The sequence below is a fragment of the Phymastichus coffea genome, unplaced genomic scaffold, assembly GCF_024137745.1.
Source record: "Phymastichus coffea isolate CEN01 unplaced genomic scaffold, Cenicafe_Pcof_1.1 PCOF00215, whole genome shotgun sequence".
Taxonomy (NCBI): domain Eukaryota; kingdom Metazoa; phylum Arthropoda; class Insecta; order Hymenoptera; family Eulophidae; genus Phymastichus; species Phymastichus coffea.
The window spans coordinates 138367-155241 of record NW_026707026.1 but is presented as its reverse complement, the minus strand read 5'-3'; the positions used below and the strand labels follow the sequence as shown (position 1 = coordinate 155241).

Below are 16875 nucleotides of genomic sequence, written 5' to 3'. Positions count from 1 at the left end.
TATGAAGGCTGTGGATTTTTCAGTATTTTCCTGACGTTCTATCTAAATAGACAACATTTTTATAATACAACGATTAATAACTCACCGGTGGTTGAATCCTTCGAAGAAGAAGCCTGCTGGTGCGTACGAATTTTGCCATAGTGTACCGTTCGAGGCTTCGAATATTCCCGAGCTGCCTTGAGCATCAATACTTGACGCTCGGAGTTTAGTGCTTTGAGGTTCTCGAGCTGCTTGTCGTCCAGTAGCCTGTGCATTGTGTGTGACTTTGATGACGTCGAACTGTGAATCTATTATAAAAATCAAATTTACTTTTACTGATCTCTCAATCACATCAACATCATTAGATTAATAAGTATTAACATTTTTTTAAATTGTAATACTTACTAACATATCATGGATAGTCAAAAGAATTATAATGATCATTAGATTACGTTTTAATATTAATAGACTAAAAATAATCAGTTCAGAAATTAATTAAAATATTATACGAAGAGTATGCAGATTCAATCTATATATCTCGTATGTCGATATATATGCAGAAGCAAGTTTAATTTATACTAATCAAATTTTAGAAAATTAAGAGCAGCCGACTATACTCGACCTGTGCTCTTCTTAAAATATTTAAATATTCAATTCAGAAAATTTTTATTATCTAATTTAACAATTGGATCTGTGTTAAATATTTATTATGTTAAATATATATATAAAATTTATTTAAAGAAAATTGTTGTTGATAAGCATCGTTTGATCATATATTTATATCGCATTGATAAATTAAAAAAAATTTTAAGAGTTCAACATTACCTTGTCAACTTCATCACCTCCGCTACTTTCCTGCGACCATGACGGTCCTAATAATCTTTCTGCGACAAGCCGCCATTTTGCCGCAGCAGGGGAAAGCGTGGTAAGCCAAGGTATTTCGGTTGTCGCAATCAACGATTCTACATTCGTGGTGGTTAGATGTTGTGGTTTCTTTTTCTTCTTCTTTTTCTTCTTCTTCGATTTCCTTGTCGGCTTCGGTGTTAACGTAGGTTCACGTGGTGTTAACGGTTTAACCATCTGCGATAGCCTCTTCTGTTCCTGTATCGCTTGTCGCGAATAGTCCATGTCGGCTCTGATGTCGGCTGCATTCACAAGAAAATGGATTCTTAATTTTACATACTGTATCTTTCAACAGATTATATACTTTTTGCAGTTTTGAAACTTCTAATAGTTTGACGGTTACAAGTCTAATTGTAAGATTTTTAATTCTAGAGGCCGGCAACCCCCACTTTTTCAGTTCATTCTGGTGTTGTGAACTGAGCTTTATATCTTCAAGATGAATGAAATTGTTTCATTTTTAATTAAATACTGCTACGTTATCAGCATTTCGTTAACTTAAAACTTTGAATTGTGTTATGATTTATCGGAATGAATTAATTAGTCTATGTTGAAAAAAGATGTAAATTTATGTCAAATAAGTGCAAAGAACAGTGATGCGATGCACGACATGAAATACGACTAGAGCTTAATGACCAAATTACTCAGCAGATATTGTTGTATATAAAAGACCAAGCGAGCAACGATGCAGCAGTACTACAAATCGTCATGCTGCCGGGCGATGTAACAACCTTTTGATAATAAACATTAGTACTCATAACATATAATTGTTCCCCATATTTTAAGAAAATATGCGCGTTCCGCTTCAATGTATCGTTATTAGTGTTCCCATATAATATTATGTCTCATGAGAGATTTAACAAAGATCCATAGTGAGAGTTCTAAAAAGTATATTAAAAATTTCTTTTATTAATTATGAAAGCTTTTAAAAAATCTCTAAAAAACTAAATATTTTCCTGTTAGAATATATAAGTTTGAATTACTTATGTGAACATAAAAGAAGAAGTTTTCATATTAAAAAGAAAGATTCTACAATAACCAATAAAAAATCTGTAAATACAACGAAACTAAAGCTGTATCAATTTTGCCTTGGAACTTCGTCAGAATAATTTCGATTGCAATGAGAATAATAATGCTGATGAAGTTAAATATATTTCGTATGCATAGTACGTATGAAACGTTGTATGACTAGTACATCGACGATATTGTAGAATAGCCCTAGCTTACTTACTCAAGAGTTGATGCACACGTTCCCAGCGTTGTGGATTCTCTGCGAGTTTCGACAGGAGTTTTAACAAGCTCTCCGTTGCCGAACCTTGTTCATCCTTAAGAAAAAAATAAATAAATAAATACCATTGAAAGTCTGTTAACATATGGCCGCGTAATGACCCATTGTGCTGCTTCAAAGCCATTTATTAAATAATAATGTTTTCGTTAATGCTGCTCTTTTTAAGAGAAAATCTGAAAGATTTATTTTGAAAAAATTAATTTGAAAAGATCTGTTTGAATAAATGTGTCTTTACAATTTGTACATCGAACTCAAGCTTATATCGCAGTTCAGCGACAGTGAAATATTTGCCAGAAGAAAAAGTAGGACAGCTTGTAGTAGAAAGATTTGTCAGAAAATTTTGGAGAATGTAGCAGAAGATGAAATGTATAAAGCAGCTCACGTAATAGCAAAGAAAGCAAGCAGCGCGACGGCGAGGGAAAAGCGAGTACGGCGCGCGTGCGGCAAACTTTATTCGCGCGAAATCGTTTCTGAGAGAACGATCAAACGTGGCTCTCGGTCGGAAACGGCGAAAAGATTTCCGGAGCTCGCGACGCTTCTGTTTGATCATCTGCTGCAGGTCGTGAGCGCGATCGGCTCTCGGGGCACGTCGCCGTCGCTCCCTTTGTCGCGGCTGCGACAGGCGCGTCATTTTTAGGCACACGCGCATACACGCGCGAGCCGAGCGACGACGCGGAAATTGCGCCCGCTCCCGGGACTCGATTCTTCTTCTTTGATTCCGCTGCGATCAACGCCTATATGCGCGTTTCACTCTTGGCTTAACCCGCGATCTTCCACTTCTCAAGGATATTGAGGATTCCCGCGACCGCCAATGCTCTTTGATAGACGAGGTGCGCCAGTCAATATCCGCCAATGGCCAGGCCTTTATCGCGATCATTCCGCTGATCAATTGCAATAGACGACTCACCGAAAATCTTATTAATCCCTTACTCGGTGAACCCTTTTACTAACTGATCAAGCACATCTCACTTATGAGGTTTTGAATGTTATAAAAACATACACAGTGTCAATTGCAAAATTTACGACAATTGTACTCACTAACTTTAATGAAAATTTCTATGCTGAAAATAATAAATTGAAAGTTGATGTTCAAAATAAAGCATGCAATTCAATAATACAAATGTAAATAGCGGTGCAATTACTGCTTCCAGTAGCACAAGACTGAAAAATCTAGTAAGCACTTAAACGTGAGTAAGTAACAAATGAAATTCAAAGTCATAATCGAGTTGACTTTTGAGCTTATGAGTATAGTGAAAAAATTGTATGAAAAGGTCAAAGTCGTTGGGGCGAACATTTGCGGTCCTAATTTTCCGAGAAACAGAATTATTTGCACCCGCTAGTGCCAAAGCAGTTCGCGGTTACGGACGCGCAGTAAAGCAAGAGAGCGGGAGAGAGAGAGAGAGAGTGCGAGAGAGAGAGGCATGCATGCCATCTGTTTTGTAGCTGGAGGAGGCGGCACGCCGCCAGGAAATTGCCGAGCGGAAAAGCAGGAAGTGCGGAGCTGCGTGTGCATGCGCAACCGATTAGTCGACTCGCGGAACGGAGATTACCCTGGATTCCTCACCCAACTCTCCAGCTCTAGTGGCTTTCATTCTACTTCTCTTCATCAACATTGCAATTTCTTTCGCTCACTTGTGTGACATTTATTTAACCTACTTTCTGGGTGCTTTTCAAGATTTGCATTTATCCGTGTACATTATACTTACGATTACATTTACGATCTATTGAAAAAGGAAAAAACTAGACGGATTTTAAAGTATCTATTTTTCAAACACATCACGTTTTGCGCTGTTATTCTTTCAGGTAATAGATTCCTTTTTTTCTAATAGAATAATTTTGGATATTACAAAAACTGATCTAATTCTAAAAAGCAATATCATGTATTTTTCTTTTGTTAACTTTAACTAAATCAGCGGCATCCTTCTCACAAAACAGTTTTCACGATAGTGCAAGGACTTCTACTTTTTGCCATCTTTATCTATACGAATGGTTTGACCGTAGCAGTGGACTTCTTTGTCCACACTTCTGAACTAATGCGCGCGATCTTCTTTCTGGCAAAAACACTGACTGTGCAGAAAGCTCGAATAGCGCAAGGAGCATCTTGTGTATAAGCGCGCGCGCACGTGTGTGTGAGTTCGAGGGGTCAGTGCTCCTTCAACTAACTCATGCGTCAAAGTCCCCTGGCGATGACGCTGATTAATTTGCCTGCTGATGTTGCGCAAACGTGCACCGAAAGATGCCATTCTATGAATAATATTATGTTTATGTCGTGATTAATTACCAATCGTGACCTTTAATCAATGCAGTTTACAAAACATGAATATCTACTTGGTAACATCGTACATATCTATTTAACTTTTTTTGTGTCATAGTCACCATTAAACATTCATATATGCAAAGTGTTCATAGCAAACGATAAAATTGCTTTTGAATACATTCAAACTTTGTGTTTCGAATGTTATTAATATATGCGACAAAAAATGACGGATTAATTAATTAAAACTGCGATCCACTAATCCAAACATCTTGCACCTAACCGCAAGACTGTTTAAAAAGTATGAAAAGAAATGCAAAGCGACTTCTTAATTTTTAGGCATCAAACATACGTATAGACCACGTGCGTACACAGCGAGATGAGAAATTACTTGGAAAGCATCCAACAAAGTTGTGGGGTCACGAGACTCTTTCTCCCTCTCTCTCTCTCTTTCTGTCTCTCTTTTCGCCGCTATAGTAGACTTTTTAATCTACATGTATGAGAAATAACGAAATATGTTTTTTGCTATCGCCGATAATATAATCCATATTTCTCAATTAAGCCATCGTCGCAGTCTAATAAAAAGTATACCTATTAAATACTCACGAAAGAATAATGATAATGTCACTTATTTTGCTTAAACTTTTTACGATCTTACTTAATTATCAAAACTATAACAGTACGCTACTATGCAATAAACGAAAATAATATTATTTGAAATAACACGGAAACGTTTAACAATTTCCTTGAATATATAATGCAGCTGTGCGCCTCGCTATAGTAGTAGTAACGATAATAGCCGGTGCAGGTTTAATCGCGAGATGAGAGCACAATAAGGGCTTGAGCTGAGGATAAATATATAGTATAAGCGAGTTAGGCTGCACTCACCCAGAGCTGTTGACGTTTGAGCCGCTCGTCGAGTAGATAGGCCTTAAGATCCGTAAGTAGGCTGTCCTGCCTTTTGTTCAGTTTCTTCAGTGCGTCTTTGGCTCTCGGTACTGAGTACATCGGCACTACAGGCACTGACTCTTTGTACATTTTCTTCTCTCTGTCCTCGTTTTCCGTCTCCTGCAACTGTCGAACATCACCACAGTTTCATTACTCGCGAAACTCTTGTTTGAGCGACTTTACTTTTGACATCGTTATTATGTTTATGGCAAGACTTTAATTAAAAATATACTCCAAACGAGTGAGAATCAATGCTTCGATATTTTAATTCAGTCTTGCAAAAATTACTCAAGACAAACTTTCTCATGAACTTTGTTGAAACACAAACAAGGTGTATTTACATTTGGAAACCTCGACAGGACTTATGTGCAAGTTTCATTCCAATTCCTGTTTCTAGTGTTATTTGTTCATTATTGAAATGTTAATGCCTCTTTGATTTCTATGCTTGCATCCAAAATTGTATAACACATGGAATCTAAATAACAATGTTGATGGTCCCGTTATTAATAACATTTTATCACTGATGATTTATTAAGAATTCCTAATATATTTTATTAAATCACTGTTAGCGAGGAAAACAATAACACTACATTTAATCGTTGTTAATTAAATTATTGCACATAAATTGCTTTATTTCCAAATTAGAATCAATAAACTAGTTAGGTTGAAGAAAATGAAACGAATAGATAGTATTCAAGAGAGAGAGGGAGATAACTATTTCAAATTTAATTGGAGAAATGGAATTGCACATCGGAATATCTGTAATTTATATCCATGCGCAAAATACAGACCGGTTTAAATGTAGTTAGTATTGAATTTCGAATTTTCGATTTCTGTTGATATTGAAATATGAAATTAGAGAACGTTTGGAATGTAATCAATGTTTGTAATTTGCTCACGAAGCGCAGCTAATCATATATAATAATTTATATGCGAATTCAAGAAGAAAACAAGAAAACTATTTATAAAATATCTGAATAGTTTAATGATATTCTGTTTCACAGGTAGAGGAATGTTACATGAATAACGAATGACTTCTTCACTGGGCAAAACTCTGTATACCCCTCCCCTTCTACAGGCATACCTCATTCGAAAGTTCATTTGGCAGCTGAGCAACGTCATCAAGCAGCGCCTCGTTACGGACTGGGCGGTCGAGCTGCAGTCGCGTCTCATTTTCAGCAATGAAAATCTCCTTTTGCGAGCTCAGCTCTTTTTTCACGGACGACTCGCGTTTATCCTTTGACGCTTTTTCCTCATCGGTGGATGACTTTTTTCTCCGCCTATGCTCGCGCAATTCTCTCACCTGCGCAAAAATTCAAGCAAAAATTCAAGACATTAATTATGCCTCGAGCGCGCGCGCAAATTTCTATTAAAGCTTAATGGCGTAGTTTTCCTTTAAGTTTTATGATCAGAGAAAATAACGTCCACGATAACTTGTTCATCAGTCGGGTTTCGTGAAAATTGAGAACGTCGTTCATAAGCAAGCATCGACGGCGGGGAGGAATGAAAACTTAACGGACCTGTAGCGGCGATCTCGCACGTCGCTTTTTTCATTGCACGCGCAAAGAGGGAGGGAGAAAGAGAGGGAGAGAGAGAGAAAAGTATCGCCAGCGTAAAAGCGCGATTTAAGGGAGTCGTTAACGTCTAAAGAAGAGGCCTGGCACGAGGTAGTAATTTTCCTCTTCACTTAATAACCTCGCCCACGCGAAAGCATGCTGTCCTGAACGTGTGCTATCTTTTACCTGTTTTATGCGGCGCACACACCTTTACACATTCGCTTTGTCTAAACGATAAACCCTCCATTCTTTATCATTCATTTTGTTTTTATAGGAAATTATGTGAAACGTTCTAAATATGCATTTTATTATCAATCTTCAAACAACTTTTACAGAGTTTTCAAACTGTGTTCAATAATTTTTTAAACTTTTATTCGTTTAATTATTAAAGTGGTTATTTATTTATTTTTTATTTAAGCAAATTGAACACTATTGGGTTATTTTGCTGGTTATTTAGTTAAAATGTAATAAAAAACTTTGTCTTGCTAACTTATATCATTGTCGTTTATGTAGCAAAACAATTTCAATAATATTCACTTATGCATATGTGCTTTCGTTTAATTTATTGGTAATTCATCAAATTTGTATATAAAAATGTATTTGTAATAAGCTATTATAGTATTTTTTTAATTTTTTTGAAACAACGAATTCACTTGAATTTTGATTTTTTAACGAAAAACAGCCATATTGAATAAGGAAACATAGTCTTTCTAGAAAATCAAATAATGAATTAGTACCAAAGACAACCGTGAACTTACCTGTTTACGAGACTCTGTTGGGGACGCGAGGTTTGCGATTGATTCGTCGCTATTTACTTTGCCAGCTGCAGCTCGTAGTTCTCCAGCATATTCGTCCTCTTCGGCTACGCTGCCCTCGTCCTCCCCATCCTCCTCAGCGCTGTCCTCGTCGTCTTCTTCAGTGCTGTTACCGCCACCGCTGTCGTTATCTTCGTCCTCATCGTCTTTCTCCAATGAGTCCTCGATTTCTTCCGAACTACCGACTTGGGAAGTAGTTGGACTCTTCGTGGTGTTCGATTGCGGAACTTCCTGTGCATTTGTCGAATGTTGGCAAAGTCGTTAATTGAAGTGGTCTCGTTGGAAGAGCTGATTCAGAGCCCAAGTATTCAATGACGTTTTTTTTTTATTTATATCAATGATTCCAGTTACTTGCCTAATCGAGTTAGTTGATGTTTCTTTCATTTTACGGATTAAAAAGCTTTTATTTTGTGTTATTCATATATGAACTGGAATAATCGAGGTAAATCTGAAGTTATGTTTGACAGTGAAATTTATAAATTCAGCTAATACCAAATTGATCACCATTGTTGATAATAACCGAATTATATTTGTAGCAGTGTATGTAACATTTTTCTCGTAGTAATCACAATAATAAAAGTCAATGTATGCAGTATACAAATAAACTCTTAAGAAATTTCAGTGATACAGCAGTATATAGAGGCAAACATTAAGCCAAGTTGACCAACCAATTAATTGGTATACCAAGCTTAAAGAGCATTCAAATAGAACTTTCGGTAAGAGTTTCAGTAATTACTGTGCCTAATGCCTTTTAAGTCCCACTCCAAACCGAACAAGTTTTTAGAGAGAGTTATTTTGGCTGAGACAAAAAGAAAAAGTCGGACGTAGGCCAAGGCATTTTCGCAAAGCGCCATTAAGCCGGCGAGCACAAAGCGCAGTCGCTTATTATCAAAATGAAAGTGCAGAGAAGCATTTCCTCGATTAGACCGGTGGGGCGCGTGTGCATGCAGCGTGACCCTTTCCCATTTTTCCGGGCATAACGATTAGAGCGCCACTTACCGAAACTGCGGCTTTGGACTGTTGCTGCTGCTGTGGCGGCGACTGCTCGCTTTTGCTGCTCACTGCAACAGAACACAAAACGATTCTCGTTAATTATTTCCTACTTTCGTTGCTCTATCTTTTTGCACTGTCTTAACGAGCTTTTTGTCCGGTTACGTGAATGCATGCACGATGAAGTGAACTGTTCTATCAGATTATTCAAAGATGCACTGTCATTTAAGCAAGATTGTGTGACGTCAGGTGACGCTGATTTTCTTTTTCTTTTAGATATATAAATTTGAAATATCTAAGCAAATGAAGATGAGTTTCCAAAACAGAATGTAAGACTTTGCACAGAGTTTCTAATTAAACGAGAATATGTGAGAAAAACGCAATCACATAGTCTTCGTATCTTAGTTTGATATGCTAACGAACATGTAATGAACACGAGCGAGGTATATTTCCTCGACGTCTACACCATAAGTTAGTTTATAATATTCCATGCAGATGCTGGTATACGTGCAATCACGAATTGCACATACGCGTGTAATTGGAAGTTGTAAAGTACGCTCGAGTTCTGTTGCGTCGCGGCTGCAGCATTAGCTAATGACTGGTGTCGTTTCTCCGATTCAACATATAAACGAGACGGTAGCGCGGAGAAACGACTAATTGCCAAACTGTATGCGCATATTCGACGCAATTGGCTCGTTTGTGAGGTTATGACGAGAACTTGATTAATAAACACTTATTTTTCATGGAAAAGTTCGACGAGTTTTTACCGGATGGTTAACTAATTTTCTTGAAGTATAAGTATACATACATATCTCATTGACACAAACATTTTACTCATTAACAACCTACGTTGGTCAATAGTCATTAAATTCGGATTTAATTAATCTTTCTTTTTACCACATCATTTCTAGCTACCGACAGTTTAATTAATTTGATCACTATTTACAAAAGATAGTTGTAACGAACATGTAAATTTACTTTCACAAGTGATAAATTTCATTAAAAATGCACTTTTCTGGTCTCTAAAACAGAAAAGGAATTTTCTTCCCTGGAGATTGAATAATTTTTTCTTCTTCTCATTTGCAGTGTACAGTAGTGAAAAATTTTCATGAACATTAGAAAAGTTTGCGGGGACTAATTTTTATCGGCATTTTTAGATAATTGAACGTTAAGTGCTCAATAATATAAAAATACCAAAGAAAATTAATGAAATAAAATCTGGCTTATTTTCTAAAGAGCTTCATCTGATATTTACTTACAATAATTTTATAGACTAACATAGACAGTATAACCCAAAAAGTTGAATTTGATACTTTGCGTAATCAAAATTAGATTCAGATAGGTCAAAAATCATAAAAGTCGAACATTTAAGAACATTTTATAAATAACATCATTTCTTCTCATTTTAATTGATCTTTTAATCAACAACACCTACGTCAAAAAACCGTTAGTTTTGGTTATCCATGGTATCAAAGTAATGGGTTTTACTTCTACTATCCATACCACAATTTAGAATTGGTGAAAGTAGACAAAAATACTGATAAAAATAGTTCAATGAATTTTTCTAATGTTTACAAACATTTTTTTGTCATTATATAGAGTCTACAATTTTTATCGAAGAATCATTTTCTGCAATTTTAATAAATACTTAAAGAATAAATAATAATGGTTAAGGTGACTTAACAGTTTGGATTGTAGACATCTATGTCGAAGGCAATGATAGTTAGAATCTGCGGTGAAAATTTATGACTTTTTCCACAGAAAGATCATATGCTAACCATTAACACCTCAGCTTCGATAGTTTGGAACCCACAGAACATTATAAGTTCAGTACTTAGAGGATGACCATTACAATATGACTTAAAATGTCCAAATAACGTGGAATAATAAAACGATATAAAATGAAGCAAAAAGTAGAGATATTAAAAAATTGTAATGATAATTATTTGAATAGAATGTATAAATGCTACAGAAGTGAAGAAAAAATATATAATCTGAATGTTCTTTCTTGAAAACTTGATTGAATTGAAAAATAATTATGCAGTATGCTAGCATCATCGATGAATCTTTAAGTTATGTTTGTTACTACACAATTTATGTTGGAAATACTAGTCTGAACTCATGGTGAATTAAATGTGGTGTTTATAGCTTCAATTGAGCTTCGAACACCGCATTCGAAAAATGTTGGTAGACATTTGAGTATATAATAAGAGAGTAAATACACGAATATGCATATCTATGGTGAATTCGTTAATTGGTTAATTAGCTGTGACGCGTAGCCTGTAGAAAGCCAACTATCTAAATACAAGCATCGATCAATTACAGAATGATTGAATCGAAAAATTGTTAATCAAAATAACGGTAATTTCTAATTCATAGACATCATTATTGAATTATTATTGAAATTGTTAATAATCTGTAGGTAACGTAATTGCATTATTAGTATTTTATGAATATGCATCATAAAAAATGCATGCTTGTGTAGCATGTATAAAACCTCTAATCATTGTCATATATGCACCCTTATTGCATTGTTGTATTTCTGAATGGTATTGTTACGTTAGTTATTTAAATATTTAAAAGCGTATATATAAAGGCATTTTTAATAAACGCTATGGTCAACTATATTATATGTTCATTAAAATGAAATTACTGTGAAAGGATGAGATAGATAATTTTTAATTTTTGCGCAGATTAATAATTGACAGTGTTCAGTGAATTTTTTATCAGAATAGTTCGTCTATAAAAAAGAATAAAAAAGAGAAATGATCTAAAAATGCAATAACGAAAGATGTGAATTTAAAAGCACGCAGTAGACAAGAAGAGTGCAGAATGAAATTTCACTTCATATTTTCACGTGAAAAGGAGCCCGTGCGCACAAAAGAGGGGATTTCGTATTCGAACGTTCTCAGAAGCTGTATATGTGACTACACTAGGGAAGTTGAATTAATTAAAGGGGAAAATTTTTTTTAATTTGCAAAAGAAATTCTATATTGGATTATATGTCAGATAAATGCATAAATTTAAGACAATATGCTGAATACAGACAATCAACCACAAATGGAATTGCTAAGAACCCCCAACTTAATTCGAGGCTATGTGCAATAGACGGAATATTCATATCAGAATGTTGTAGTATGTGAATTGTTTGTTCGATCAGTTGTAGAGATCAAAAGTCAACTTATCCATAATGTATACAAATAAGTAGTAAAGGATAGTTAAATGAGAAGAGATACATTTGCGACGTTTATTAGTAATTCGTTAGGTAGAATACAGATATAATTATTTTTGGCTATATATTTGGCACGAGAATAACAAAGCGGTACGTGGCTCATTATGAAATCTCGACGTGTAGTCGGCGCATTAACGAAGGGATTTTGTCCCTTCTGGCCTCTTTGTCGCGTCGAACAACCTCAATTTCTTCGAGACAATAAGCAGGAAATTACTCGTGCAGCTTCCTCTCGGTTTTTCAATCAACAGTCATGCAGCGAGTTCGCGCTTCCGTGAGAGCCAACGCGAGACCCGGCAAAATAGCGATTTGTAAATTACAGGCGCCTGAGCTTAGCTTTTATTGGCCCACACGGCAAGTGATTGCTTTTAAAAGCTACACTCCCGATGTGCCGTGGTCAACGATTATCGTGGTTTTTGCTATACCCAGCAGTGTTTATACCAGTAATCGTGCAACCACTGTTCTTTTTGTTCATTTCACCCCCCCCCCCCCCCCCCCCCAATTCCATGAAGTAGTGATATAATCTAAATCGATGGTTATTGTGCCGTATTTACATATTTCACAATATTTTTCTTTACAATAATGTACAATATTATTGCTCTTTTTGTACATAAATACTTTACTTTTGTTTAGATTCTATATGTAGATATAAATATATCTACTCGTGAATTTCCTGTACCAGAACACATGGTGTGTACGGATTGTATTCAATTAGTCTGACGGTTTATCGATCTCTACTACTGAATTTTCATTAGATTTGTAATGTTTCTCTCAGCTTTTGTTTAAAGAAGTAATTGATCTGGAATTCATATATTGTTCGGTTATAAGTTAAATTGTCATTTTATAAAACTGCTTTATATTATAGATAAACACATTTTCTTTTTTTATAAATTTCAGTCATTATCGGTCGAGCTTCTGCAATCCTCGAGCAACAAATTTGATTACCTCGATCGGCAGCATCGTGATTCAATGCACGAGTTACAGGGCAATCAAATCGAATTCGGTAGTGAAAATTCCGAAAATTCGGAAAGCAAATTGGATCAGAATTGGAAATTCAGTTTGTACTCGAAGCCCGCTGAAACAGTTTTATTTATTCAAAGAAGCAAAAGAAAATAGCCAGCCTGAGTCGTTTGATTTTTCGCGTGTAGTGGCTTTCAGAACTGTAATCTAATAATATTTGTGCTATGTAATACGAGATTTTTAGAGGGTCACTTCCGCAGCTGTAAAGCAAAACTTGTAGACATTGCTACAGTTTAGTGAAATAAAATGTTATTTACCGTTATAAACTAACGTTCTATATTTGTTACACGTTGTCGACAGGTATAAATGTTTGGTAGGTGCTACAAGAATAACCAGCTTTGTTACATGGTAAGGCGCTTGAAAAATAATTCACGGAAATATCATATAAGAGAGCGACTGAGAAAAGCGCGTTTTATTTATCCGATGCAGCATTTTACTGCAGGCGAGCGTGAAGCCGTGTAGCCAAATTTGCTGCAGAAATATCGAAAGAAAAAAGAAATTTGTAGGAGAGCCAGGTACCGGCATTACAGTAAAGGCTCTTACCACCTTCCGCAATAATACAGAACCCTATACACGCACAACTTTTTCACGAGCATGTAAAGAGTAGTTCGTAATATATCTGCTCGTATCTGCTGACAATTTGAGGTATATGCTGTTGCTGACTTTTTCAAAATGTTTAAAATTATGAAGCTATAGGATTTTATTAATGTTTCAGTATACAAATTATATATTTTCTACTACTACCCTGATTATGTAAGCTTCATTTATCTATAATATTATTCATCCTCACATATTTAAAAATAATTTAAGACTAATGGAAATAATAAAGAGTCTCACTGTTAAAAGAAAACAAGATGTTTATTTGAAAAGTTATTACAAATTCTAAATAATAGGAATCTTTGATAGTTCGATAGAATCTTTTTTAAATACTTAGATAGGCTACAAAATATAAAAGTTCAACTTTTTTATTTCATATAATAAACTTATACCAAAGATTCATTTCACTCGAATATGGTGAACATAAATGAAGTTGAAAAGAAAAAGTTAGTATAAATCAAATCTTTGAGAGATCATTGAAGAGTTGAAATAACCGCCGACAAGCGAAAACTCTATCACCTCCAACGAAAAATTTGCGATTAAATGCAATAAAATGTTTATTGTATGTGAAATAATAGTAGAGGATTGGTGAAATTACGTACTCAGGCTCAAAAGTTTTAAAGAATTCACCTTTCCTGGGACTCGATGCTAACAGTTGGAAGTATACCTATGTACATGCTGATAATGCACACAAACTTAGACTATACAATTCGTACAGCTCGTGACGACGTAAAATTGTCGGGGATGGATCTTTGTTGCAAGCAGCATGGATAAATGCCACATAGATATGTTGATCACGTATTCACGTGTTATGTGCAACTTTGCTTATACTGCACGGAGCAAAGTCGTTTGAAAACATGCTAGACTCGATTTGCTCGGTAGTTTGACTGCTCTGACTCGCTATATGTAACTCAATCTAATTGCTAAAGCTGTAAATTTGCCATTATGAATTTTATATTTAATCAAATGTTTTTATTATAAATCAACAAAGCTACTCGAGCTTGTTGCGTGTTTATAAATAATAATGTTAAGCATTCAATATTATTCAAATCAACTCATTTTATGCTACATAAAATTATCTCTCGTATTTCCAATCTTGTCTCTCGTCTCGTCATAATAAATTCACATTTATTTATTTCCTATTGTCAATGATATTGTTTTGTTTTGAAAATCCGGTGTACTTATCATCAATGTTTCAGACTACGCCTCATCAACTCGAAAAAGTTTTCTGGTAACAAGAGAACTTTATTCCTGTCTATAATCTATAGTATCAAATCTGAACTTTTCATCCGTTCAAAGTGCACTCGATCATCAGTTATTCTATCTTTGGCTACAATCGATTCTTTTACTTTGCCTCGGAGAGCGTAAGAGAATTGAACTTTCATTGTTCACATGTAAGCGGTTCATGGATTCATGCAATTTTGTGAGTCAAGAGGATTCGGATGTTACATTGTATAGTACATTCATTATGTTTTCTACAAAGTAGTTCAATCGAATCGAGAACTTCCTCCTTGTTAAAATTTTCTTGTCGTACGTTATTTTTTCTTTTAACCAATTTTCGCTACAACAAAAAAAGGTTTCTATGCATACAAAAATTTAATCGCAAATAATAAATGGAACTTTAATGTTACTTTCGTTGACGTGAAAAACAATATGCTCAACTTTACGCGAATATGTGAAGTTTTAAAATCGGAAGTAGTATAAACATCGTTCAGTCTTTGAATTATACTATCCGTGTTAATAATTTTTTGTACGTTTCCAAACTTGTAATGCTATTCATTGATTGTAACAAAGGGAGCAAATTCTTGTATTAACTTATCATTGTTTCATTTCTTCTTCATTTCGTCATACTTTTTAGCAGCTGCAGATAAAGACTGATATTTTATTTCGGCTTTTCGAAATTTTTTTCTAAAATGATCGCATCTTGACACGCGTTGTGTGCATCAAAATTAAAAATTTTCAACCATGGTATTAAAATAGTGTGGGTACATTCACTTTTACCTGTGCGTAAAGTTTTCAACTTAATAATTGTTAAAGTATCTATAAAAACTATATCTTGATTTTTAATTTTATCATGTAACTATTACACGCAGTGATTACATGTATTAGTTGTGGTCCGTCAAAATTTTAATTTTGAGTAGCAATATAACATTGTTTATTTAACGACTTTAAAACTTCCAGTAACTTGGATACTGCAATTCTGAGAGGGACATAATAAACTTTTTTTCCGTGTAACATCACATGTTTCCATAAACCATGAACTACTGTATCTGCAAGTGAAATTTGTTTTGTTGGAGTTGTATAATATTAGAAATGAATTTTCCATATTTTTCTGTGATCTGAAGAATGTTAAAAGTGGGAAAGGTGATCGTCACAATGAATCTGAATTTGGCTGATCTCAAATTTTTTATTTTTTTCACTTCCTCTTACTTACAGCCCGAGTTCATTCGGGCAGAGAGTGCCATTTGCAGACGGTCTAGTCACAGGACGGGCTCGAACGCAAATGAACTGTTGAATCGGGCGGGCACAACAAAGAGCACTAGTTGACGAGCATTCGCTATTGTAGCGCCCTCACGACGCACCGCGTGAAGTAATAGTTACGTAACTCGTCGATTGCCTGAGCGGAACAGAGACGCAGGTGATAATATATCCGCCTCCCTATAAGAGAGCTGGAAACGTCAACGGCTCTCCATTCTTGACGGGCGACGCTATCCAGCCTTTCTGTGCCAACAAAGAATATCACAGATACAATGAAAGCCTGACGTTTCCAGATTTAAATAAACTGGAACATTTTCATCGGCAGTCCCTTCTGCTTCATTTAAGTCATCATTTAAGGCTTGTTCTACACTTTTTTCAGTACAACAAACTACAGTTACTTTCATAAGTAACACCCTCAGTTCTTTCTCTTCGATCGTTGATGAACACGATATTTTTTCAGTTGCATTTCACGCGCCTTAACTCTTGTTTCCTGAAAATTTTTTTTGTTTTTTTGTTTTACTTTTCTAAGCCTTGAAACATGTCAAGAGTGATACTTATTAGGTGAGAAACGTTTCGATTTATTGCATTTTTATGCGTATAATGTTCCAAAACTTTTTTCCAAGACAACGTAAGTTAATCGAAAATTTGCTGATGCCGTCTTAGTCAAACATTTAGACTTTTGAGATTTATTAGCTATACTAGCATTCATATTTTCATTTACATCACTAGAGATGCCGATAAAAATTGTTTAACATTTACAGCCCATTTGTGGAAAACTTCTATTAATCCATTAAATAAATTTTTTTTCATAAACCATCGGA

The 16875-nt window shown here is 35.1% G+C and overlaps 1 protein-coding gene across 1 annotated transcript in view; it reads right to left on the bottom strand.

Moving 5' to 3' along the window:
• Positions 1-16875, bottom strand: part of LOC131674147 (uncharacterized) — a 145318-nt gene that overhangs the window by 4259 nt on the left and 124184 nt on the right. Inside the window, exons 2-8 of the mRNA XM_058952668.1 lie at positions 8740-8801; positions 7684-7971; positions 6454-6672; positions 5310-5495; positions 2111-2204; positions 805-1124; positions 86-287 (exon numbers count right to left, since the gene is read on the bottom strand). Coding sequence (XP_058808651.1) covers positions 86-287; positions 805-1124; positions 2111-2204; positions 5310-5495; positions 6454-6672; positions 7684-7971; positions 8740-8801 — 1371 coding nt within the window. The remainder of the gene's footprint in view (positions 1-85; positions 288-804; positions 1125-2110; positions 2205-5309; positions 5496-6453; positions 6673-7683; positions 7972-8739; positions 8802-16875) is intronic.